The sequence below is a fragment of the Diceros bicornis genome, chromosome 19, assembly GCF_020826845.1.
Source record: "Diceros bicornis minor isolate mBicDic1 chromosome 19, mDicBic1.mat.cur, whole genome shotgun sequence".
Taxonomy (NCBI): Eukaryota; Metazoa; Chordata; class Mammalia; order Perissodactyla; family Rhinocerotidae; genus Diceros; species Diceros bicornis.
Window position 1 is genome coordinate 49,335,024 of NC_080758.1, and position 25,074 is coordinate 49,360,097.

The 25,074-nt window shown below is 50.0% G+C and overlaps 1 protein-coding gene and 1 pseudogene across 1 annotated transcript; one reads left to right on the forward strand and one right to left on the reverse strand.

Moving 5' to 3' along the window:
* The window catches only part of LOC131418215 (kinesin-like protein KIF15), a 66,154-nt pseudogene extending 49,816 nt beyond the window's left edge, over positions 1-16,338 (reverse strand).
* SSTR4 (somatostatin receptor 4) lies at positions 16,337-17,500 on the forward strand. Its single transcript, XM_058562165.1, has one exon. The coding sequence runs from the start codon at positions 16,337-16,339 to the stop codon at positions 17,498-17,500; it is 1,164 nt and encodes a 387-aa protein (XP_058418148.1).
* The last annotated feature ends 7,574 nt before the right edge of the window (positions 17,501-25,074 follow it).

The window sequence follows — 25,074 nt, forward strand, 5'->3', positions numbered from 1 at the left end:
CATATCTAAACCCAGCTCTTTTGTGATAAAAAGATCTCATTTTACAATCAGCCTGCTGAATAGACTGTGTATTGCACCCATCACTATTTAGATCCCTCTCCTGAGCGTGGCCACAGAGTTCTGGGAAGTTACCACAAATAGGGACTTCTAAGTAATTGTGTTATTTCCAAAAACTGGCAAAGTAGGAATAAACCTATCTCAAAAAAACAAAGACATATGCATCCAAGAAGTCAGATGTGGCCTGGGGCAGCCTCCCCGTGCCCTTTAAGAGGAGGACAGGGCGTGCTGGCTCCCAGCGGGCTTCGCTGGAGGCATTTCCTTCAGGCTCACCAGCCATTGTTTGGAAGGAAAACCCAAGCACATTTACCAGCCCTGGCAGAGATTGCCGGCTCTGATTTCACCCCACAGACTTCAGGCTAATCCAGAGACTCACATATTGTACTGTTTATGTCTTCAAAAGCAAGATCATTGTAGCAAGGCCATCCGTGATCTGTATGTGTTATCTTCAAACTGTATTTGAAGAGGAGGAAGACCCTTAAAATAACAGCGTTATCTTGGGTATGTGGCATCTGCTAAGTATTGTCTAGATCTTCACATGGTAACAATGCTCAAGTTACCAGAAAAGATAATTATCTCCATAACACCGCTGAGATGCTTAGCAAGGCAGGAAACGCAAAAGGAAGGTAATTTAGAGCCTCCCCAAAGAGCTGGCAACCTCACCAGGACAGGACAGAGGAGCAACAGAGGAACAGAATAAACAGCATCCTTCTGATAGTAAAACTCTACTGGACACATGCTGATGATGCATGTGGAATAGACACAACCAGGAGACTGGAGGATGGGGAAATTCGGGCTTTCAAGAAGAAGGGAGACAAAAGGAACCAATGTTTTCATCAGCAGGTGAATGCGTTCAATTCTCCTCCTAATCCACTTGTGCATATGGTTTGGGTTCTATTTGGTTGGTTTTTCCATATTTTTCTGGCTCTAAGCTAACTCAAATCCTTTAGAAAAGTAGACATGGATAACTTTAGCCAGCAGAAGAAAAAGAAAATGACAGTTGGAGTATGTATGAAAAGAATTGATTTTATCATTTCATTTGTTCATTCTGATTTTGAGTATAGTTCATGGTTGTTACAGAATATTTGAGGGAAACAGGTTTTAAAAAAGCAAAAGAAATATCACCCATAATCCTACTACTCCAAAACAACCATGATAGTAACTTAAATATTCTCTCTATGCATTTATACATACTTCTTAACAAATGTTTCCACAGAAAGTTTGTAAGAATAGTTCAAAGAATTCCTATATACCCTTTAGGCAGATTCATCAGTTGTTTACATTTTGCCCCATTTTTATTCTCTGAGACACCCTTGCTTTCTCTCTGTCTAAACCATCTGAGAATGTTATAGATATCCTGCATACTTCCTCCCTAAATGTCCCTTCTGGGGGACATTCTCTTACATAATCAGAGTAAAATAATCAAAAGCAGAAAATTTAACATTGAACAATACTATTATCAATCCCACAGGCCACACTGAAACTTTGTTGGTTGTCCTAGTGATGCCCTTGAAAGCTCTTTCCCCCTCACCCAGCACCCAGTCCAGAGCCACACACGCATCCAGTTGTCAGTTCTGTTGAATCGCCTTGATCTGGAATGGCCCCTCAGCCCTTCGTAGTGTTCTTGGTCTTGGTGTTTCAGAAAGTCTAAGTCCGTTATTTTGTAGAACGTCCTTCAGTTTGGGTTTGCCTGCTGTTTCCTAAGGAGTTGACTCAGGGTATGCATTTCGGGCAGTAATGCCATAGACGCGTTCGGTGCTCTTGTCAGGGCATCGCATCGGGTATGATGTGCTGTCAGTTGGTCCCAATGTTGCTGATGAGAGCTTCCATCCCTTGGTTTAAGGTGGCGTTCTCCAGGTCTCTTTTCTGTAAAGGTACTATTTTCCCCTTTCATTCATCAATGTTTAAAAGCTAAATTCTCAGTCATCCTGTCTAAAATCAACCAACAATGTTACTATGACTTTAGACAACATCTTTATTCCATAAAAGACAAAGAACTTTGCTTGAATCCTCCAAAGGTGGTGAAAGATGGCCATCAAGAAAATGGGCATCGAGACTGAGCGATTTGTTCCAGTGTCTCTGAGGCCACAGTGACAGTGGGGATGCTCCCAGACAGTTGCCAACCATCCACCAAAGTCGAGAGCACTGGTTCTCAAACTTGAACACAGTCAGGATCCTCTGGAGGGCTCATGAAAACACGGATTCCTGGGTCTCTGAGTTTAGGATTCAGAGTGAGTGGGGTGGGGCCCAGAATTTGCCTTTCTAGTAAAGGCTCGGGGTGATGCTGATGCTGCTGTTCTGGGGATCCCACTTTGAGAACCACTGGTCTAGAATTCTTCAGAATGATGACAACTAGCAGTGTCATGCCCAAACAGGGGACTCATTTCTCTGGGAGTTATCCTGTCCCTCGAGCTCCCCTGAGAATTCCTTTGCCACCATCTCAAAGTGTATTGACCTCCGGCTCCTCACGCCCCTTCTTTTTGCTATTGGCTATAAAAATAACCTCATTGAAATCATGGAGCTCAGACTGAAAATATACATATATGATGTTAAGAAAATTGAAAATCCATTTCAGCTGCTCTGCTCCACAATCATCCCTTCCACGTTTATAAGTAACGGAAGTGTTTATAAAATCTGTAGACTCCTGAGCTCCAGCTCCAGAGACTGTGGTTCATGGAGCTAGGGGCCTGGAATCTACACTTTCACCAGAGAATCTCAAGAGGCACATTGCATACATGCTACCCACAGCCTCCACATGGATTAGCTACAGCAATTCCTCGTCTCCCTTACAAGATTCTTTTACCCACTTTCCAGAGCACGGCTCTTAAATTTTGTTGTTCATTAGAATCATCTGAGGAGTGTTAAAAATGCAGATCCCAGACCACAAATCCCTCTCGTCCCACCCCAGAGTTCTCAAGTCAGCGTGGGCCCCAGAACCTGCATTTGACCACTCGCCCCCGGTGACTGTGAGAAGGGCTGCTCTAGAGGAAAGTGATAGCTCCAGTCCTGGGGCCCTGCAAGATGAGGATCAAGTCATCACTGAGCAAATATTGATTTTCAGCGTGAATTGTGTTGGTAAAGCAGAAGAGTTGGAACTTGCTGGTGTAATTGCTCCTAATGCTATGAAAACATATCTTCCGGGGCTGTTTCAGATGTTGCCTTTGAGGATGACTCCCACCCAGCTTCTAGAGAACCTGCAAAGAAGAGAAGATAGCACACATGTGAACCTTAAATACGTCTCCTTTTGCTTTGAATGTGGCCTCAGGCACGCTTTTCTAGCCACATTGAACTTCTCAGACAGTGTCAACCTTCAAAGATCCTCCCGTTCAGGCACCATCCAGAATCTAACTCTATTTGCCAAAGTGAGGAGGAGAAACGTTCTCCTATGAGGTCAGACCTACCAGTTCACCATCGGGGACTGGAGCAGATGGAGAGAGGAGCCCTCTGCTCTAGCCTGGAGGTCCTTGAATTGCCCCCACTCCTGACTCCATCTCCGCCACTCCTTCTCTGATGTACAGCGGTCTGAGTAAGTCTTCAAGTTCTCTCCCCTTGTGAAGTTGGCCCCAGGGCCCCGAGCTGAAGGAAGTCCCTCCTCCATGCTCCCTGGATCCTAATCCAGTCTCCAGTCTGCCTCTCATGCACTGGAAAGAGTTGTTTCTTTACCAGCCTGTCTCCCTCCCACAGTGGATTGTAAGTTTTCAAGAGAATAAACCAGCCTTTTGTTTTCATCCCTGCATCTTTCAAAATGCTTAGTGCAATGTCTGGAGCTTGCAAAATCCTAGATGAATGAATGAGTGAAAGAACAAATAAACAAATACCCAAGGACCCTGGAAAGACAATGGGGATACGGGGCAGAAGGCCGCTGAGCAGCCAAGTTGTAGGGCCCAGGGCAGGCTGGCAGAAAAGAGAGAGAAGCCACAGGCAGGGGTGTGAGGTGGGTCTGGAGCGCGGGATGAGGCAGGGGGTCAGTTCCTGGGTGTTTGGAGGAAGGCAGGCTCGTGCTTAGTGTCAGACGCGGGACTGTTGGAGGATAACTAGTACTGAAGCCCAGAGGTAGTTGACTGGCGGGCAGGGGTGAGGCCTCTCCAGTTATGGGACACAGGGCAGGGAGCCAGATGGGTCCAAGTACTTCCAAGGGGCCCACTCCCCTCACCCCAAACTTCCCCGTTAAGTCCCGGTTTTCGACATTTTCTAAACTAGAGGCTAGTGCTGACCAAGTGTGCACAATTGGCCCTTTCTTATCCTCTGCTTTGTCTTGACTAAACTAATCAGACTTCTCTCTTTTGGTGGCTCTTTCATTTCACTATGATAGAATAATTAAAATGCAGATAAATCCGTGAAGTATCATGCAGGGTGAAAATTCATTCAACACTAAATATATTCACAAGATCAGAGCCGATTGTTTCCTGAGAGACTGGGCAATTAGAAAACTGGAAGGATGCCACTGATGAAGACGAGAAGAAAGGCCTGAAGAGGACCCGACTTGCCCTTTCTGACTCCTCGTACATTCAGCAGAACAGGGTGGGGAGTAGCCCTGCAGGACAGCTTCTTCTCCATGGGTGCTGTTGAGACAGGCTCCACTGCTTTCTCCCGTTATTCCTGTTCACTGGGCTGCCTTTTCTCTAGCTGCTAGGTTGCTTTTTCAATTGCTTTTCTGTTTTTCTGAGTAGGATTTACATAAACAGCACATTTCAGTGACAATACAAATGATTCTGGCACCTTCTTAAGAGCATAAACCCAGCAAGCCATTAGCAATGAAAGGAGCTGTCAAGTATTGCTCTGAACACCCTCAGCAGGATGGCATAATCCAATTTTTTGAATATTCAGAAAATGCAGACCATATAATTAAATGACTTTATTATGGTGACTGTTTTCTGCTGAAGTTAGTTGAGTCATATTTGATGACTCTTTTTAATAGAAGTGGTTTATAAGATTTCTAAAGAGACTACTGCTGCTAAGGATGATGACACGGGTTATGCAATAAATGTCTGTTGGATGAGCCTTCACGAAAGCTGTCTCCCTGTTGTTGTTTTAGTCCTTTCAGATGTTCTCTGTTACTTGCAGCCAAAAACACTCTAGCCCGTTATCCTGGGACAAGTCACCGACCTTTTTAAGCCTTGCTTTTCTCATCGCTAAGACATGAGCACAAGGGTTCTTACTTCAATGAATGAGATAATGGGATAATAACGGTAGCAAACATTTATGTCACACTTTGTATGCACCAGACTCTGTTCAAAACGGTCGACCCATGTAACGTACATAAGATGCTTAGCATAGGATCCTGAACCTTCTGTGTTCTCAGCACCTATTATGATGCTCATTGTTGTTGCAGGAGCCAGGCTATTAATTGAGACATTCTGTTCCTAGACACTTTGCTTACAGTGGGAAGAAGCAGCCTTTCCAGTCCTCCTCCCGCACCCCAGGAGGAAGATCACGGGAGCATTTGAACAATGCTTCTGCCCCTCTTGCCCATCCAGAGTGCCGGCAAAATGTTTGTGTCATCTGACCTGCCCCAGCCACAGCTAACCAGTCCAGGACTGGGTACTGGACCCACACTGGACCAATCACATTCACTTCCCTGAATGTAATCTGAACGTGGGCCACTGAGCAGAATTTATTTAGAAAGCGAGAGGCCACCAAAAGGGAAAACTTAGGTGTTAGGGGCAGCTTGGAGCCAAATGCAAATAGCAGGTGGCCCTGTTGAGATACAAGTAGGGTGGATACGAAGGGAGCAGTAGACGTGAGAGACTGTGGGGTTGCCACTCTGCTGCTTGAGACGGCCAGAGTGTCGGGAGGCAGTTCTCTGAGGCCTCTCCCGTTCCCGTTCCCACACAGCTTGTGAGCCCAGGCACTGACGCCTTTGCGCCAAACTATCTTCTCAGGGCTGTTTGTGCAGCAATAGCCTTAGGAGACAGAGCTAATGTCTCCTTGGGGCAGAGGGCAGATCTGTTGCCTGATCAGGGTGATAAAGACAACATCTCCCTCTGGGGCAGAGGTTGGGCAGGTTTGCTGTCACCCTTTATACGATCAGGATTTCTTAAACTCAGGGTTCTTCATCTCTGATGTAAACCCATCGGAGTGTGCAGACCCATCGGAGTGTGCAGCACCCACCTGGGCCCACTTCCCTACCATCTTCATGAGCCGGGGGTGGGGAGAAAAGGGAAGTGATGCCAACAGGAAGCCCCTGGCCCTGCTGTGCCCTGAGTGATGAAGTCCTTGTCTCTGACCCAGGAGACGCTTGTCTTTTGCCAGTTTCCCTGAGACTGGTAGGCTAACTGGTGAGCTTTCAAGTGGGTAAATCTTCAACCTTCGTAGTTCTTGACAGAGCATTAGAAACAGACTACTGAAAGAGCTGCCCACTCTGTGCACAAGACAATGACAGGCAGAGTGTGGTGTCCAACAAAGCAAAAACCCCATTCCTAAAATCGAGAAGTTCAGAATCCCTCTCGAATCACTCTTGCAATGAGCTCTTCCAGCTTCCAAATAGATTTGCAGGAACTTGTATTATGAGTCTGTTTTTAAATACATGCATTCTAACCTGGACCCCGGAAGGCAATTTTCTATGCATTGACTCCTATGTCATTCAATTGTAAAAGGACTGGATTCCAAAACTGCCTTAGGGGCAGAACTATTGTTCAAATGCTCCCATGATCTTCCTCCTGCGGTGCGGGAGGAGGACTGGAAAGGCTGCTTCTTCCCACTGTAAGCAAAGTGTCTAGGAACAGAATGTCTCAATTAATAGCCTGGCTCCTGCAACAACAATGAGCATCATAATGCAATCTCAGCAAAGGTGCTGAGAACACAGAAGGTTCAGGATCCTATGCTAAGCATTTTATGTACATTACATGGGTCGACCGTTTTGAACAGAGTCTGGTGCATACAAAGTGTGACATAAATGTTTGCTACCGTTATTATCCCATTATCTCATTCATTGAAGTAAGAACCCTTGTGCTCATGTCTTAGCGATGAGAAAAGCAAGGCTTAAAAAGGTCGGTGACTTGTCCAAGGATAACGGGCTAGAGTGTTTTTGGCTATAAGTAACAGAAAACATCTGAAAGCACTATAACAACAAGAATGTGGATCACCTCACATAAAAAGAAGTTCAGTGGGAGCAGTGCCAGAGTTGGCTGCCTCATCAGCTCTCACTATTACCAAGCACCCTAGTTGTCTCCTGTGTCCTGCCCTGCCATCTTCAACATATTGGCTGTCACTTTGGACAAGCTTTTCACCTCATAGTCACAAAGTGGCTACACCCCCTCCAAGCAGTATATCCCCACAGAACAACAGCCAAAACTTTCCCAGAAGTTGTCCTTGCAACTTCCATGATCTACCCTCATGACTCTTTGGCCAGAGTTGGGCCATATGCCCATCTCTAAATCAATCACAGATTCTGGGGAGAGACCCAACTTGAGCACTTGAAGGCATCTGAAATGAAATCCTAGACAAAATCAGAGATCTGCCCACAAGGAAGAGGAGGCAGTGGAGTTTAGGAGGCATGCAACAATGGCTGACAATTGGTCAAAGCCAAACTGGAACTCTGGGGCCTAAAGCCCCTACTCTTAACCTCTAGGGCTGCACTTGCCATTATGGTGGAATGTTCTAGATGTTCACCGTCCAGTATGGACGGCCACAACCGTCCATGTGGCCACAGCCACATGTAACTATTGAGCACCAGAAATATAGTTAATGTGACCGAGGAATTAAATTTAGTTGTTTTTAAGTTTAATCAAATTCACAGAGCCACATGGGTCTAGCGGCTCTGGCACCAACGCTGCAGCAGCCGCGTGTCACCAGTGTTGCTGTCGGAGCACTGGTACCCTGCCGGCTTCTAACGCTCTAGAAATGTGATGTGGGACAAATGTAATCTAAACTTTCCAATAGCCACCGTTAAAAAAGTAAAAAGAAACAGGTAAAATTCATTTTATAATATACTTTATTTTACCTCTATATCCAAAATATTATCACTCAACACGTAACCAATATGAAAACATTAATGAGATAGTTTACATTCTGTTGTTCATCCTAAGTCTTTGAAATCCGTAGCACATCTCTACGTTTCAAGTGCTCAGTAGCCCACGTGGCCAGCACCGGTCCAGAGATGTCAGAGCATTCGTGTCAAATCATCTTTCCTGATACTCGTTCATAGCTCTGGGAAGTGGGCCAGACGAGAACACGAGGCTCAGAAAGGCTACACCAGTGGCTCTCAGACTCCAGTGTCATCAGAGTCCCCTGGAGGGCTGGTCTTAGCCTCCATGTTTCGATTTCAGCAGGTCGAGGATGCACATTTCTAACAGGTGATGCGGATGCTGCTGGTTCCGGGGCCACACTTGGAGAACCATTGCTCAAAGGGAGCCACCCAATTCACAACCCTCGTAAGCAGGGGTGTCAGAATTAAACTCGTCTTCCGCTCAGTCTCTTCTACATGCAGAGTGATGAGGCCCGGATGCTGAGACAGTCTGAAAACAGTTCCCAAACAGCAGAATGGCATTCACATTTCCTCGCTCCAAAGGGCTGACAGCAGTGTCTACGTCATCTGCTACTGTGCAAACATCGTCCCTATCCCTGACTTGGAGCTTTCTCATGCTGACTTTTTGTTGATCTCAGATGATTTTAGATCCAATTTTTTTTAAAGAAACTTATTTCAAGAGACTCATTTAAAAGAAACTCTTGCCCGTATATTTAATATGACAGCAGGGTCTTTGGAGCAGAGCGGGCTGCATTATCATCACGCTGTCTGGATATCACCAGAAGTCAGATGGGAATCTGAGGAAGAGGCGAGTATTTAAGTCACTTCTGACAATGCCATGCACTTGGCCCTGGGTAAAGGATGACTTTGATGTGCTTGATGGCAGAAGTGATGAAAGCCGAGCTGCTGAGAGCACTTCAGATGATTTTCTAACCAGCAGCTGGAGAAGCGGCTCTCAGGACTGCTATCCTCGCACTGCGGAGGGCCAAGCCTCTCGTCGGTGCACTGCTATTTGCAGAAGACGCTGTCTCCAGGAGACCTGCGGTCCAGATGCTTCCAGACCAGGTGACTCCCGGCCTGAGGAGCACCTCTCAACAGTGGAAATAGGCGAGACGTTCATATTTCCACCGAAGGAGCCATTCCTTCCGGCTTGAGGAGGGGCTGTGAGGCCCCTGCTCCCGTCTAGTCCCTCACTCAGTCTGGGGAACTCCAAGGGCCTTCCGGCAGCTGGGACCAGCTGTGCCCGTGGGCAGCACTTGAACCACCTGGAGGAGAAGGTCCCTCAGACCCAGCCCAGCTCCAGCTCTGCACCGCTTATAACAATAGGCAGGGGAGCCGTTGGGGCCTGATACCAGACATTGAATCAACAGACCAAAAAGGGGCCCTGTATAGACATCCTGCACCAAAGGGACAGATGAGCCGAAAAACTTCTTCTAAATGGACTTTGCTTTCCACCACTTTGACGAAGTGTGAATATTTCACTTGGTTCTCTCTCCCGCCCTTCCGGTGGGTGGCTGGTGCCCCATTCAGGGACATATTTAGTGTCTTGGGAGAGGACAGCTATGGGGACACAGCTGCCCCAGCCTCTTCCACCCAGGGGGCCAGCAGGCTGCCCCTTGCCCTTCTTGAGCTTTCTGCCCCGCTCAGCAGAGTGGTCTCGTTTTTGGTTTACCTGGTGTTTCTCCTGGCCTCTCCCTCCAGCTCCCCTAGAGGCACAGTGATTTCCACACACTGTGGCCCCCAGGCTGCCTCCCTGTCTATAATTCCATTTAATCAAGTATTGCATCAGTGCACTTTAGAACTACCTGGAGGGCCATCAAAACGTTCAGATGCCTGGGCCCGCCTCCAGACCCAGTAACTCAGAGTGTCTGGGGTCTTGGCCCAGGCATCAGCGTTTGTGAATTTCCCCAGTGGTGCCAACACACAGCCTGTGGCGGAGACCCCATGCTGCAAAGGGTGTTGGCTCTCAGGGAAGGGAGTTCCTGGAAGCTAAGACTTGTCAGACCCTGTGCTGGGCTCCAGTGAGGGGCGCCCTCCTCTTCTCTGGTTGGCCTCAGCACAGTCTGTGCCTGGCCTCTCACATCCCAGCAACACACGCTCCAGGAGTGAGGCCTGCTCCTGCCAGCTCACTGACTCTGACAAAGGGGGTCTGCTGCTTAATGTCAGCGTGCTTGGGGCAAAAACAGATGCACCCAGGAGCTACCAAGCTTTGAGAAGCTTTGAGCTACCGAGCACCAGAGATCCTGGTGTTAATAATAATAAACATGTATAGTGCTTATTGGTGCCAAACACTGTTCTAACTGCTTCACATATGTCAATTTAGTTAGCCCACACAGCAGTCCATCTATAAGAGGGCTAGGACGAAAGCCACTTCACAGGGGAGGAAGTGGAGGCACAGAGAGCTTGAGTAACTTGCCCGTGGTCACATAGCTGGTAAGTAGTGGAGTTGGGACCCAGAGCAAGGCAGTCACATTATGCTATGCTGCCTTCAAAAATGCTCAGCGTTCAAAAATTACCTCCCCCACCCCACATTGTCAGCTGAATCAAAACTCCTAATGACTCAGCCTCATGACTGGTTTTTGACTTTGGGGAAGAAGGTCCATATCAGCCCTGAATTTCCCTACCTCCCGTTCTTCAAGTGCATTAGGTTTTGTCATTAGGATGATCTGTGTTGAGGCAGTGACTCGGTATCAACTCAACTTTGTTTTCCTCATTCTAGTAATTTTTTTTGGCTTTGAATTTATTTATTAGTTAGTTTTAATATTTAATACCCCCTTTACCCATTTCTCCCAACTCCCCCACCCCCCAAGCCTCTGTAAACCACCAATGTGTTCTCTGTATCTATGAGTTTGGTTTTTTTCAGATTTCACATATAAGAGAAATCATATGGTATTTGTCCCTCTCTGTCTGCCTTATTTCACTTAGTGTAATGCCCTCAAGATCCCACCATGTTGTTGCAAATAGCAAGATTTCATTCTTTTTTATGGCTGAATAACATTCCATTGTGTATACATAGGCCACAATTTCTTTATCCATTCATCCATTGATGGACACTTAGGTTGTTTCCATATTTTGGCTATTGTAAATAATGCTGCAATAAATATGGGGATGCAAATATCTTTTTGAGTTAGTGTTTTTGTTTTCTTTGTATACTTAGAAGTGAGATTGCTGGATCATATAGTACTTCTAGTTTTAATTTTTTGAGGAAACTCCATTCAGTTTTTCACAGTCGCTGCACCAATTTACATTCCCACCAACAGTGGACAAGGGTTCCCTTTTCTCCACATCCTCACCAACACTTGTTATTTCTTGTCTTTTTGATAATAGCCATCTAACAGGTGTGAGGTGATATTTCATTGTGGTTTTGATTTGCTTTTCCCTGATGATTAGTGATGTTGAGCATCTTTTCATGTACCTGACGGCCATCTGTATGCCTTCTTTGGAAAAATGTCTATTTAGATCTTCTGCCCATTTTTAATCAGATTGTTAGCTTTTTCACTATTGAGTTGTATAACTTCTTTAAATATTTTGGATATTAACCCTTTATCAGATATGTGATTTGCAAATATTTTCTCTTATTCAGTAGGTTGCCTTTTTGTTTGGTTGATGGTTTCCTTTGCTGGGCAGAAGCTTTTTAGTTTGATGTAGTCCCTCTTGTTTATTTTTGCTTTTGTTGCCTTTGCTTTTGGTGTCAAATCCAAAAAATCATTACCAAAAATGATGTCAATAAGCTTGCTGTCTATGTTTTCTTCTAGGAGTTTAATGGTTTCAGGTTTTACATTCAAGTCTTTAATGCATTTTGAGTTAATTTTTTGTGTACAATATAAGATAGTGGTTCAGTTTCATTCTTTTGCATGTAGCTGTCCAGTTTTCCCAAAACCATGTATTGAAGAGACTTTCCCCACTATATATTCTTGGCTCCTTTGTTGTAAAGTAATTGAACATATATGTATAGGTTTATTTCTGTGCTCTCTATCCTTTTCCATTGATCTATGTGTCTGTTTTTATGCCAATACCACATTGTTTTAATTACTATAGCTTTGTAATAAAGTTTGAAATCAAGGAACATAATGCCTCCAGCTTTGTTTTTCTTTCTCAAGATTGTTTTGGCTATTTAGTGTCTTTTGTCATTCCATACAAATTTTAGGATTGTTTGTTCTATTTCTGTGAAGAATGCCTTTGGAATTTTGGTAGAAATTGCACTGAATCTGTAGATTGCTTTGAGTGGTATGAACATTTTAACAATATTAATTCTTCCAATCTAGAGCATGGAATACCTTTTCGTTTATTTGTGTCTTCTTCAGTTTCTTTCAATAACATCTTGCAGTTTTCAGCGCACAGTATATTAGTAATTTTTAAAAGCTAAGATACTCTCACCAATCCCTGAACCGCATCCCCACCTGGGCCTAGAGTTTGAGGCATGGGAGAACTGGAGAGCAAAACAGGGAAACGAGATGGCAGAAGAGTGTCCATCTCAGGATAAGCCGAACATTACCTAGAGGCACGTGTCCTCCAGTCCATCTCAGGAGGGAGTGAAGTGCCCCGAGTGCTCAGTCTGGAGAATACACTGTTGCTTCAGCGGTCTGCATCTCAGATTCTTCTCTGATTCCTCCCTAAACACAGAAGTCTTGGGAGAGAATTTGTGAAAACAGCATGATTCCCTCTCTCAGCCTTGGACACACAGGACATTTCACCTTAATCTCCAGCTGTTCCTGGTGTTGTCCGTGAAGCACACACATCCCCTCCACCACTGCAAACCCTTTCTGGATGATGCTCTGGGGAGAGGGGTGACAGCCCCTTGGAATTCAACCCTGTGCTTAACAAATTTTAATTTTTTTTCTGCCACTTACCGTGGTAATGCAAAAAATTAAAATGGAGAGTCCCCCATAATTAGAGTATCCATACGTCCCGATTAGCCTGGCAGAGTCAGGGGTTATACTGCCGTCTCGGCATAGCTACTAACAGAGGTTCCTTTCAAGCCCAAAAGAATCTGGTGTGAGCATAACCACCATCAAGATGTGAGTCAAGGGAAATAAGGGTCAGGCTACATCAGCAAAGCTTGCCCTGTTTTGGTCACTGGTATAAACTGGGGATAAATAGAGGTTAAATATGAAAAGACTGTCAATAGAAACCTCCATACAGCTAACAACAAGAGCAAAAATAATAACGCAGGGTGGGTTGTAAATGGCCGACATCACCCCCTTTACCCTGTGCCCTCTGAAGGCAGCCAACCAGTGGCACATCAGGCAGTGTGGGGCCATGCGGGGCAGGTGGACCTCCTCTTTAGCCTCATCATCCAGGTGCTCCTTTTACGGCCCAGAGAAGGGGAAACAAAGAAATAACCAGGATGGCTGGCACTCATGGAGAGCACGCGGCCAGGTGCTCCCCCAGTCCCCGCATGAGCACCCATGTGATGGCCCTCACAGCACTGCCAGGTGGTTACCACCATCACGCCCACTTTCCAGATGTGGAAACTGAGGCAGGAAGAAACTGAGGAACTTGCCCAAGGCTTCATGCCTGGTAAGAGGTGGAGCTGGATTTGTACCAGGCAGCCTAGTTTTAAGGCCACGATGTGACAGTGCCCCTGCCCTACCTGCCCCGTGTGTGTCCAGAACGGCCAGGGCCTGCCCGCTCTGCTCCCCCTGCAGCCCTCCTGGCACAAGCACGCAGCTCTCACCTGCACTGTTGCAACAGCCCCAAAGGCTCCCAGTGCAGAACTCACAGACCTGGACCCTCATAGCATCTTCTGCCAGTGGCCAGGGAGCCACATAGACCCCAAGTCTGACCCTAACACTGGCTTATACATGTTTCCTGCTTTTTCACAGCTTCAGAGGAGGACCCTGGGCCTCCGCCAGGCACACAAGGCCCCCCCAGGCTGTTGCAACCTTAGCACCCCTCATCATCACCCATCACATCCTGCTCCCCTGCCAGGCCCCCAGAGCTGCTGCCCCATCTCAGCCCATTCCCCAGGCCCCAGGAGCATCTGCTCTGCCACCTTCCCTCTCTGGAGGCTACCTTCATCCTCACTGCCGTGGACTTCTGCTGCTCTTTGTCACCTTCTCTGTGAAGCCTCTGTGGCACCCACAGCTGCCACCCTTCCTCTGTGATCGCAGGCACTGTCCATTTCTTTGCCTGTTGGAGTGGTGGTGGAAATCCAAGGTCCCCGCAGCCCTGCACACAGTAGGCCATCATCGCACACTGAGGCAGCATGTGCAGTCATGCTGGGCAGGGGACCCCTACTCTCCACTAGCATTTGTTGATTGAATGAATGAATGCTCAGTCCCCGCCCCTGGGACTCCAGAAATGCTGAGTTTGCATGTTCCCAACATTACATGCATCACGCTCATAACGTGAACTGCTCTCTAATAACCATGGAGACAGCAACACGGATTTATCTTATCAAGCTAGCTTAATTTGCTGCGAGGGGCATGCATATGTGGAGGGAGGGGGCAGAATCAGGAAACGTTAGAAGGAAAACTCCAAAGTAGAGACAGGAGAGACTCCCAAGGCGCACACGGGAGACAGGACAACAGGAAATGCATCTCCAGGGAAGGGAGGGCCAGGCAATAAACCAACAGAGGGGACAGCAGAAGGGGGAGTCCAGGAGTACACAACAGCCTGTGGGCACCTCCCACTGGGCTCTGAGATGGCTATCTGCAGAGGGGCCATTTAAGGGTCTCCCTCAGAGTCCAGGGTTAAAGAGAAAAGCCCATATCCTCCTTCCTGACCCAAATCTGAGGTTCCCACCCACCTTCTGCACCAGCTGGAATGACAAAAGCGCCATCTCCTTCCCCATGAGGGCCTACCTCTTAGGGACAAGGATGAGAATGGGGCCAGAGGAAAGGACAGCCCCTTTTAAGGAACGTCCACAAAGGGGAGTAGGATTACAAGGACAAATCTTTCAAATGAGTCTTTTTGGGTGGCAGAAACTGAGGATAGAGATTGGGGTCAACTACTGTGTTGCATAAGTGCTGGTCACACCTGGATGATCACACATCCTCTGAAAGGTCACCTCCAGCTGACCGCAAGCATCCTGACGCCACCGGCCTCCCCTCAACAGCTGTCCCAGCCACCCAGCAAAGGAGCTAGGACCTCACCCCTGGCGGCCTGGGTGCTGCTTCCCGACACCCCAAAGGGTTTTCAGGACTGTTCTGGGGGCTCAAGGAGGCCACTGCTCCACAGAGGGGGGCTCTGAAGGGCCGGCACCACCCTGCGGATAATTTTCCAAGGCAAATCCCCAGTTCACGAATTCTGCTGTGCGCTGTGCAGGATGGTCCAGCCTGGGGTGTGAACTTGCACTCTCTGGAGTTTGAGGGGAGAAGAAAACCCAGTCTGGAACCCCGACCCTTCCTGACCACCCCCTCCCCAGGCACATTTCAGTGTCCCAGGTGGAGACCCTCCTCCCAGGACAGCCAGGTCCCCCGCAAAGGTTCCCTGCGTCTCGCTCCAGTGTTCGCAGCCTCTGTCCACGCGGCCCCGCGCGCCGAGCACTGGGCTCAGAGGTTGGCCTTCTTTTGTGGCATCTCTTCCTCCAGGTGTCCATCTCCATTCCCTGCGCCCACCCCAGCTCAACCCCACGAAATCCAACTGAAAAGGTCCCGGGATGCGCGGTTGCGCGGAGTTCGGGGAGGGGGCTTCTGGGGCCCACTACAGACCTGGAACTCACCGCGATGCGGGTGGCAGCCTCAGGTGTCGCCTCTATAGAATGAATTTAATGATGGGACAGACCCTGCAGCTGTTCTTCCAGAGGATCAAAGGGGCAGGGGGCGGGGCTGGAAAGGGGAGAATATCAAGCGCTGGGCAATTGGCTCTGCGCGCTAAGGTTAGGTCTCCACCATCCTGGGGGGCCTCATTACCCAAACAGGGGACTCAGGGACTCCCAGCCCCGCGGCTGCGGGGGCAGAGCAGGGGAGCAGGCGGCAAAGGGCTGAAGAAGATGGGCGCTGAGGTGAGCAGCGGCGGAGGTGGGAGGACCGGCGGGGACCCCGGGAGGGCCTGGGGCGGAGCTGGATTCGGGGGACCGGGGGCGAGCGGGCAGCCGGGCGAGGGCGGCGGAGGTGGGTTAACGGGGCGAGGGCCCGAGAGCCTCGGAGGGGCGCGGCTCGAGGAGGGCGCGGGCCGAGGCGCAGCGCGCGGCGCGGGGATGGGCGGGCGCTCCCGCGGTGCCCGCCGCCCGCGGTGCCCGCCGCCCGCGCTTTAGGCGGAGCAGGGAGAGCCGCGCGTCTGCGCCGGAGCCCCGGGCCCGCCGCCGCCTTCTCTCGCGCCGCGTCCGCCCCGCCGCGCACCCGCCGCCCCGGGCGGGCACCCCTGGGCATGAGCGCCCCCCCGACGCTGCCCCCCGGGGGCGACGAAGGGCTCGAGACGGCCTGGCCCCCCGCGGCCAACGCCAGCAGCGCCCCGGCGGAGAAGGCGGCGGCGGCGGGGACCGAGGGCGCGGGGGCGGCGGGCATGGTCGCCATCCAGTGCATCTACGCGCTGGTGTGCCTGGTGGGCCTGGTGGGCAACGCTCTGGTCATCTTCGTGATCCTCCGCTACGCCAAGATGAAGACCGCTACCAACATCTACTTGCTCAACCTGGCCATCGCCGACGAGCTCTTCATGCTGAGCGTACCCTTCGTGGCCTCGTCGGCCGCTCTGCGCCACTGGCCCTTCGGGTCAGTGCTGTGCCGCGCGGTGCTCAGCGTGGATGGCCTCAACATGTTCACCAGCGTCTTCTGTCTGACCGTGCTCAGCGTGGACCGCTACGTCGCCGTGGTGCACCCTCTGCGCGCCGCCACCTACCGGAGGCCCAGCGTGGCCAAGCTTATTAACTTAGGTGTGTGGCTGGCGTCCTTGCTGGTCACTCTGCCCATCGCCATCTTCGCCGACACCAGGCCGGCTCGGGACGGCCAGGCCGTGGCCTGCAACCTGCACTGGCCGCACCCGGCCTGGCCGGCGGTCTTCGTAGTCTATACGTTCCTGCTGGGCTTCCTGCTGCCTGTTCTGGCCATTGGCCTCTGCTACTTGTTTATCGTGGGCAAGATGCGCGCGGTGGCTCTGCGGGCCGGCTGGCAGCAGCGGAGACGCTCGGAGAAGAAGCTCACGCGGCTGGTGCTGATGGTGGTGGCCATCTTTGTGCTCTGCTGGATGCCTTTCTACGTGGTGCAGCTACTGAACCTGTTTGTGACCCGCCTTGATGCCACCGTCAACCACGTGTCCCTCATCCTCAGCTACGCCAACAGCTGCGCCAACCCCATCCTCTATGGCTTCCTCTCGGACAACTTCCGCCGTTCTTTCCAGCGGGTTCTCTGCCTGCACTGCTGCCTCCTGGATGCTGCTGGCGGTGCTGAGGAAGAGCCCCTGGACTACTATGCCACTGCTCTCAAGAGCAGAGGTAGGGTGGGATGCACATGCCCCGCGCTCCCCTGCCAGCAGGAGCCGGTACAACCAGAACCCAGCCGCAAGCAGATGCCGCTCACCAGGACCACCACCTTCTGAAAAGCACTTTCAGCACCCAACCAGCATGGTCACCTCCAAGAGGGTCTACACAACCATGACAGCCCAGCAGACTGCCTCTCCTGGATGCTTGCCTAAGACCTGCCACCTGTTCCCCCCCACAGCCACCTCTTTCTGGCAGTCTGTGTGCCAGCCCCAAGAGTATCAAAGCGCCTCTGCTTTCTCCTCTCCCCAGGACTCTGGCTTTCAGAAGGCTGCCTCCACGGGGGTAGGACTCCACTGAGAACTGATCTAGGATGTTAGTTATTCCTGAGCCTTTGGCTGGTTTTCAAGGGCTGGGAAACAGGAGGATGTAGGGGAGGAATGGCCATCTGCATGCGACTTGTTACCGCAAATAGGAGATGCCCGTCTGGAGGGTGGAGGCAGCCAAGCGTCCTTGCGCTGTGCAGAACTGCCCCGTGGCAGGGACACAGCCCCCTTCCATGTGTGGAAAGGGAAGGGAGGGAGGAAGGAAGAGGCCTCCAAGCACACTCTCTTAGCTTCTGTCCCTGGGCTCTTGTGCTACGTGGGACTTGTGTGCAGCAGCCTGGGGTACCGACGTTGTCACCCCCCAGGCGCAATGCCTACTTGCAGTCACAAATGTCACCCTCGTTGCCCTGGCCGGTAGCAGCCTTCCTGTGAGTAGAAAAGGTTTGGAGAGACCTGACGTGGGGTTTCTTACAAGGCGTAAAACCAGGTCAGTAATAAAAAAAGAGAGAGGCTAAATCTCATCCAGCTCCTGTGATGTGATTTTCGACCTGACCCTTTGGTGTGAGAGCATGAGACCTTGTTACAGCGGCAGTTTATACAGTCGTGGTGAGTGGGAGGGGAGCCAGGGGTGGGAGGAGAGGACCAGAGAATGCAGATGGAAATCGGCTGGATGTTGATAAAAGAGGCAGCTCTAACACCCACTGTTAAAAAAAAGTCAACATTCAGTAAAACATCAGCCAGATGCAGATAATAAACATATGTAGGCTGAACACAGTAAAAAGCCATAAATTTTTGCCTGATGTTAACCCAAAGATAAATTATCTTTCCCCAAAGAAAAAAGTCAGTTTAAGAGGAGCTTCAGTCCTGCTTTCTGCTACAGGCAGAGGTGGAGGCTGAGGAAAGGCTTGCAATGTGTGTGTCGGAATCTGGGGTGAAAGCATGTGCGTGAGGTGCTGCTGGGGGCCCCACCTGGCTTAGCACAGCAAGAGATACTTCTGGGTGTGGCTGGCCTGGTCCTGAAGGTGAGAGGAAGGTATATGGGGAGGGGGTAGAAGGGTAGTTGAAGAGAGAGCCCCCTGCTCTTCGGAATGGTCGGCGTCTCTGAGCTCACAACTTCCTGGCAAGAGGCTTCAAGAGAGAGCATCCTGGACCCATCTGCCTAGCAGATCTTGCCTGACTCGGGCAGCCAGGAAGCATTCCAAGGTGGGCAAAGGGGGGCTGCTGGGAGGCTAAAGAAGATGAAGGCAGGGACAGGTGGGAAGGGCAGGGCCCGAGGGGTTGCTGTGCTCCACCATGGGCCAGCGCTCCCCCCTGAGAGCAAGGCTCTTCCCTGAAGTGTTCGGGCCAAAGCCAGAGTTTCACCTGATGTGAGCAGGTGCCTGGTGTATGGGAAACAGGCAGGAGAGCTGAGTTCTGGTCCTAGATACAAGCCTTGTAAGACCCTTGTATGACAAGGCAAGTGACTGAACCCCGCTCGGAGTCCTCAGAGTGTTGCCTGTAAAATCAGAGGCCCTTCCAGTACCAGTGACTCTTAGAGATCTGACCTCATGCTTTTTCCACTTGGCTGTAGATTCCAGCTTCTCCCTTATTGAAGGAACAAAGAAACGGCCTTAGCGAAACTGTCATTGGGCATAACTGTTGGTTCTGACCCTCAGTACGGCCCGCCAACAGAGTGGTCTGTAAACAGTGATCAGCGTTGACCAGTGTGTCTCAGGGCTGGGGGGTGAGGTGGAGATATAGGTCTGTAGGGTCTGTACATGAGGTGGTCTACCTCTGACTCTGAGAGACAACGTGTAGCCAAGTGTGTCCCACACACTGGAGACATGGCTGTGCACTGGAAGCTCCCAGCTAAGGCGCAGAAGCCCTGGAACCCACACACATATGCCCACATGCACACACAAGCACGCACAGACATCAACCATCCTAACTTGTCCATCCCACTGGAGTTACCTTGGGTATCGAGAGTAAGTCAGTGCTGGTGTCTGTGGGCCTTGTATAACTGTAACTTCTTGGCAGTCTTTAAAATTGAACTATTTCTATGTTCCCCAGTGCCTGGCCATGTCTGGCAGGGTGGGCACTGGTAAGTGTAGTTGAACTGAGCTGCGAGGACCACCCAGGCTGACAGCAGTGAGGTGAGGCACTCGTGGCCCTGGTGATGATCTGAAGTGGCCTTGGGCTGCGGGGCCTTTGCCCCAGCTTCGAGGGGGTGGGGGCTGGGTCCTTCTCCTCAGTCTCCCACAGTGACACACTGGACTAACTCTCTGATGAGCGAGATGGGCACTTACCAGGGGTCTTTGCAACAGTCATGCCTGGCTGAGTATTTAAAAATCCAACCTTTTTAACTTAGTTGGTGATGGTTGAAGGACAGGCAGCCTTAGGTAATAGAAAGAAAAGTCACCGGGAGGCAGGGGACCTCAGCTGCAGCCAGGCCCATGAGCTGTGATTTAACCTCTCTGAGCCTCAGTTTCCCAATTGAAATAGGCAACAAAGGGAGGTTGTGAGTTGTGAGTTCTTCCCAGCTGTAAACTCTGCTTTCTCAAAAACACTGGAGAAATATGTTAACCAAGGCAGTGGAGAGATAAAAGACAGCATTCTTTCATGCTTAGTGCTCTCTCCATCACTCGTTAAAAATGAGCATTGACACTCCCTTGACCCTGGAGTAATAAAGCTGCAGTGGAGGGGTGGGGTGGGGAATGGGTGGGAGAGTGGGTCCTGCTGATCATTCTCTTCCTCAGCTGCAGAGCCATCTCAATTCTTGGGGCTTAACAACTCGGCAGCAGCAAAGCATCCCAAGCATTTGTCTGGGGATGCATTTAGAGCCCGTCCACAGTGCTGCTGGCTGTGGTTGGCGTCTACCCCTAGGCCTTTGTAACAGCTGGTTGCATAAAACTCTCCCTCGTGGTTCGTGTGCGGCAAGACTGCAGTGAATTGAGGTCAGTGATGGGGACGGGTCCCAAGGGCACTTACACGTGTCACCTGCCTGGGGGTCAGCCATGCATTGACCTTAGTCCTGCTCTGCTTACCCAGACTGGGAGTAACAGCTTTTGGCTGCAAGATGAATGAAAACATTGTTTTTATCACAGATAGAAACAGCCTTCAGGTACTCCTCAATCAGTGAACTTGCTTTGCCTTTTAAAATTGCCTTTAATTTGTTGTTCAGTGACGAGCCAGGGGTTTAATTCTTCCAGATGGTATTTGGGCGTGACAGGTGGCCACTCATGGGAGCTCTTGCCTCATTTGTCAGCACTATGTCTTTGAGCAAAGATGATATTTTCATATTCATCTTTATATTCTGGCTTCACTTTCATTAGAAAACATCACTTCTAGAGCTCCTTAGGTGCTAAAGGCTGATATCAAAGGAAAACCAACCAAATGTGGCATGTTAGGGGCATGCCACCTCGGAAATCGGGCATGGAACCCTGTGCAGTGAGGGGGCAAATCCCTGCAGATTTGGGTATTGAAGCTCTTCTCTGACAGGCTGTGGGTGGTGACTCATCCCATCTCTCACACTCCCTTACCCTGAGTAGACAACAGAATAGCCTCAGATTCCTCAAGCACAAAAGTCTAAGTCCTAAGGCTCTGACCTCTGTGACCGCTCTACAGCGCCGTGTGCCGTCAGCTCGCACCACGCCCGAGGCTCTGCTCTGTGGAGGTGTGCACAGATGGGCGTACACAAAGACAGCACACTGAGGGCTGCTGCTGTGGGGTGGCGGCAGCTTCAAGGTACGGGGAAGCCTCTGCAGACTGCCCTCTGCCCTCATGAGGCCTGGAGGTTAATGGCAAGAGATGGGCATTAATCAGATAACCGCAGAAATGCGAGTACACTGCTAAGCTGAAATAAGAACTATCCAGGAAGGAACCCAGCTTCCGGGAGATGATACACTAAAAGAACCTGACCTTGTCCCAAGGCAGGCTTCCCCAGGAAGGTTGCTGGAGATGACCTCCTCCAAAGGCTGCATGGGAATTAACCAGAAGATGAAGGGCTGTGGCGGATGGTGTGAAGGGCTCTAAGCGTGTGCAAAGGGCCTGTAGAAAGAGGCACTGAAGTTGCCTAAGGTGACTAGAACAGAGGACAGATGATGCCCAGTTGGCTGGGTGCGTTGGCAGCCCCTGACCAGCAGTGCCTCATAAGCCCCCTTAAGGCTTTAGGACCCTGCCGTAGAATAGTGGTGACAGACTCTAATGAGAGGCAAGTCTGCCTGGCAAAGAAACCCATCAACTCTTGAGTTCTGTGACATTGGGGCACACGTGCACTCCACTTCTCACGGGGAGGTTGGCAGGAGGATTGCATTCTTTTCATTTCAACTTTCAACTTTGCATCAACAGGGAGGCAGGGTCTCCATCACGTGAATGGATTGGCTCAGTGTCTAACAGGAAGGGGCACTTTTGAAAATAAGGGAGAACCAATATAAACAAAAATCCAAGATCACTAACTGTGTTGCCTAGAAGGGGAGCCCTGACTTTGCTAAAACAAAACCTGTGGCTTCCCATTATGAAAAGGCACCGTGGGCATCCTCTGCTGCAACGTGGGGGTCGAAATGACTGGGTGGAAATGACTGGGGGCTGCCCGAGGTCAGCTCTGGCTCCAGGTGGGTATGTGGTGCACCGGGGACAGAGCACCCGCTCACCAGCCCAGTGTGGCCACAGGGAAGCTACGTGGCCCCTGGAGAAAGGGCAGAACGACAGACTCTACCCCTAAGGGTGCAGTGGCTGGCCCAGAGGAGGGCTCACCATCCAGATGGTGACTGTCATGACCACATGACAGAGAAGAAGGACAAGGGGGCGGTGCAGAGAGTGGAGGGTGTTTCTTCTTTCTCTTTTTTTTTACATCAGACTTTCTTTAGCCATTCTGAGGAGGCCGTGGTTTCTTTTTAATCTGTTTTTATTGAAGTGTAATTTACATACAGTAAAATTCACTCTTTTTAGATGTACAGTTCTATGAATTTTGACAAACTTACACAGTTACAGTTGTTTAACTGCCACTACAGTAAGATGGGGCCAGTTTCTGTTACCGTGTCCTTCCCTTGCGGTGGCTGTCACCTGTACCCTGAGGAGATGGGCAACAATAGCACAGGGAGGACAAGAGGAGACAGACCTGGGTACAGTGCTGTCCCCAGATGGAAGGAGGCCACCCATTTATTCCATTTCCTGGGCTCCCCGCCCCGGGCAGGGAGACCTCCATCAATTTACCTAGGACACTAACCCCCTTGACCTCCTGGATTTGAAGAGAAGCAGCCTGGGCTCCAGAGACCACCCACGCACAAACTAGGGCCTTGAGTGTCTCCCTGGGCAAGTTGCTGTCTTCCTGATGCCCTCATAGGCTTTTACCCTGAGTGCTGGAGAGAGAGTACGGTTCTCCTCCAAGCCAGGGTTCAGAACTCCCTTTGAAGCCTCGCAGAGTGGAGTAGCCCTTGAGACCCAGCCGCATCAAAACTGTCGTGTCCACTTGCCGCAGGCCTGCCGACGGCTTGCTGCTGGGTTTGTGCTGCTCCATCGTCTTAGCTCTGTGTTTATCATGGCTGTGTTCACACTCTGGAAATTCAGAGAAATTAAACAGAGAAGCAGGACTTGCTCCATGCCCTTCCCAGACTTTCCTTCCTCCTCATGCTACTATTGGATTCCTGAAGTCCCACTGCTTAGGAGAAGGGAGAAAATGTTTGCGGAAAGACAGGAGTCAAATTCTGGCAAAGAATCACCAAAAATGGCACTTTTGGTTTTGATCACCATTTCAAGAGAAATTTAACAACGTGTCCCCTGATTATGAGGGTGATAGTGTGCAAGGCTGGAGATCTCTAAAGAGGGGGCTCTGTTCTCAAGGAAATGCAATGGAATTGAGGCAGGAGGCAGGAGGGAGAGGGAAGATTCAGGAGGCTGTAGACAAGCCCCTTTCTTCCTCACTGGGCAGCTCAACAAAGGTTTCCTTGACTCCGACAGCCCATGAGTGAGCAGTCGGGGCCAGCCTCCGTGTAAAGACTGAAGGAGGATTCCAGGAGGGCAACAGAGAGAAGCTGCCACACCAGGAATGTGCAGAAGAGGAGCAGGTTTCATGGCAGGATCATATCAGTCATGAAATGTCCTGTTTACAAGAAGATTTATTTCAAGCAGACGGTCAGGGAAATGTCTGGCCTGTGGCCAGGGGGCATTATCGTCATGGACCCCAGTTTGGAATCTTAGAGTTTTTCACTGGATCCCTGAAACCCTCCTGCTGTTGGCTCCCAGTGGGTGTGACTTTCTCTAAGGTTCTGGTGGGCGTGACTTTCACCAAGACACCACAGGGTTCTTTTGTCTTTCCCAATTACACTTTCAAAACACCATGGAAAGGATTTTGATTCTGTTAGAATCTGATGTTAAAACAACATTTCGTTTCTCTTGTGAGAGGAAATCAGTTGTTTGCCTACATCTGAACCTGCTGACCAAAAAAAAGGAAGAAGGACTCTCTCAAAACAAAAAGAGAGAGCGCTGAACCCGGCGCACATTCAGAGAGAGAAGGAAAGTCAGAGCTGGGCGTTGCCTGTGTTATTTTATGAAGAAATGCCTGAAACGTCAGGGAAGTGTTTTAACATGAGCTCGGGTACCCCCACCGAGTCATGACCGTGATGGAACGTGTTTATATTCTTTGTAACCTCAGTTTTCCTTGAAGAGATAATATAATGATTAAGCCTCATTTAACACAAGACCAACAGGAGCCCCCAAAAGTCAGAACTTGGGGATCTTCTGTCACCTGGCCCTCCCTACAACTGGAATGCCATGCCCAGGAGCCCCAGGAAGGAGTGTGGCAGTGGTTTGCCACATGGGAGGCGGGAGGCAGCGCCACCATCTCTTTCACAGGGGACTTCCTTGCTTCCTGAGTGCCCCCTCCAGTTCTCCTCCTCCCTGAAACTGTGTGATGTGGGGTTTGCCGTCTTGCTTGTATGCTTCCTTACACACTGCTAGTGCGCTGCCAGAATTTGGGGCAGCACAAGTCCAGAACATGGGGGAATGATCAGGGCCCTGGGAGACATAGGAGCTGGGTATCATGAAAATCTATTTGCTGAAGGTAAAGAGAGTCAGGCTGTCTGGTCATTGCTTAGAAAAGCTCGTCTTTGTGATTCAATGTGAACACAGGATCCTAGGTGTGGGGAGATCCTGAAGGGTTGGGGGCCGTCAGAGAGGACAAAGGCCTCGTCCTGCGTGTGTAGACAACTCCAAAGGCAGTAGAGGGGGAGGGGCGCCAGGGAACTTTCTGGTGTGATGAAATGTTCTATATATTGATGATGGCGATGGTTCCACCAATGTGTGTGTTCTTCAGGACCCATAGAACTGTTCACTGAAAACGTGAATTTTACTGTATGTCAATTATATCTTAATTTTAAAAAGAAATAAAATAA

Coding starts and splice junctions, on each gene's coding strand:
- SSTR4 (XM_058562165.1), top strand. CDS start 16,337: ATGAGCGCCCCCCCGACGCTGCCCCCCGGGGGCGACGAAGGGCTCGAG.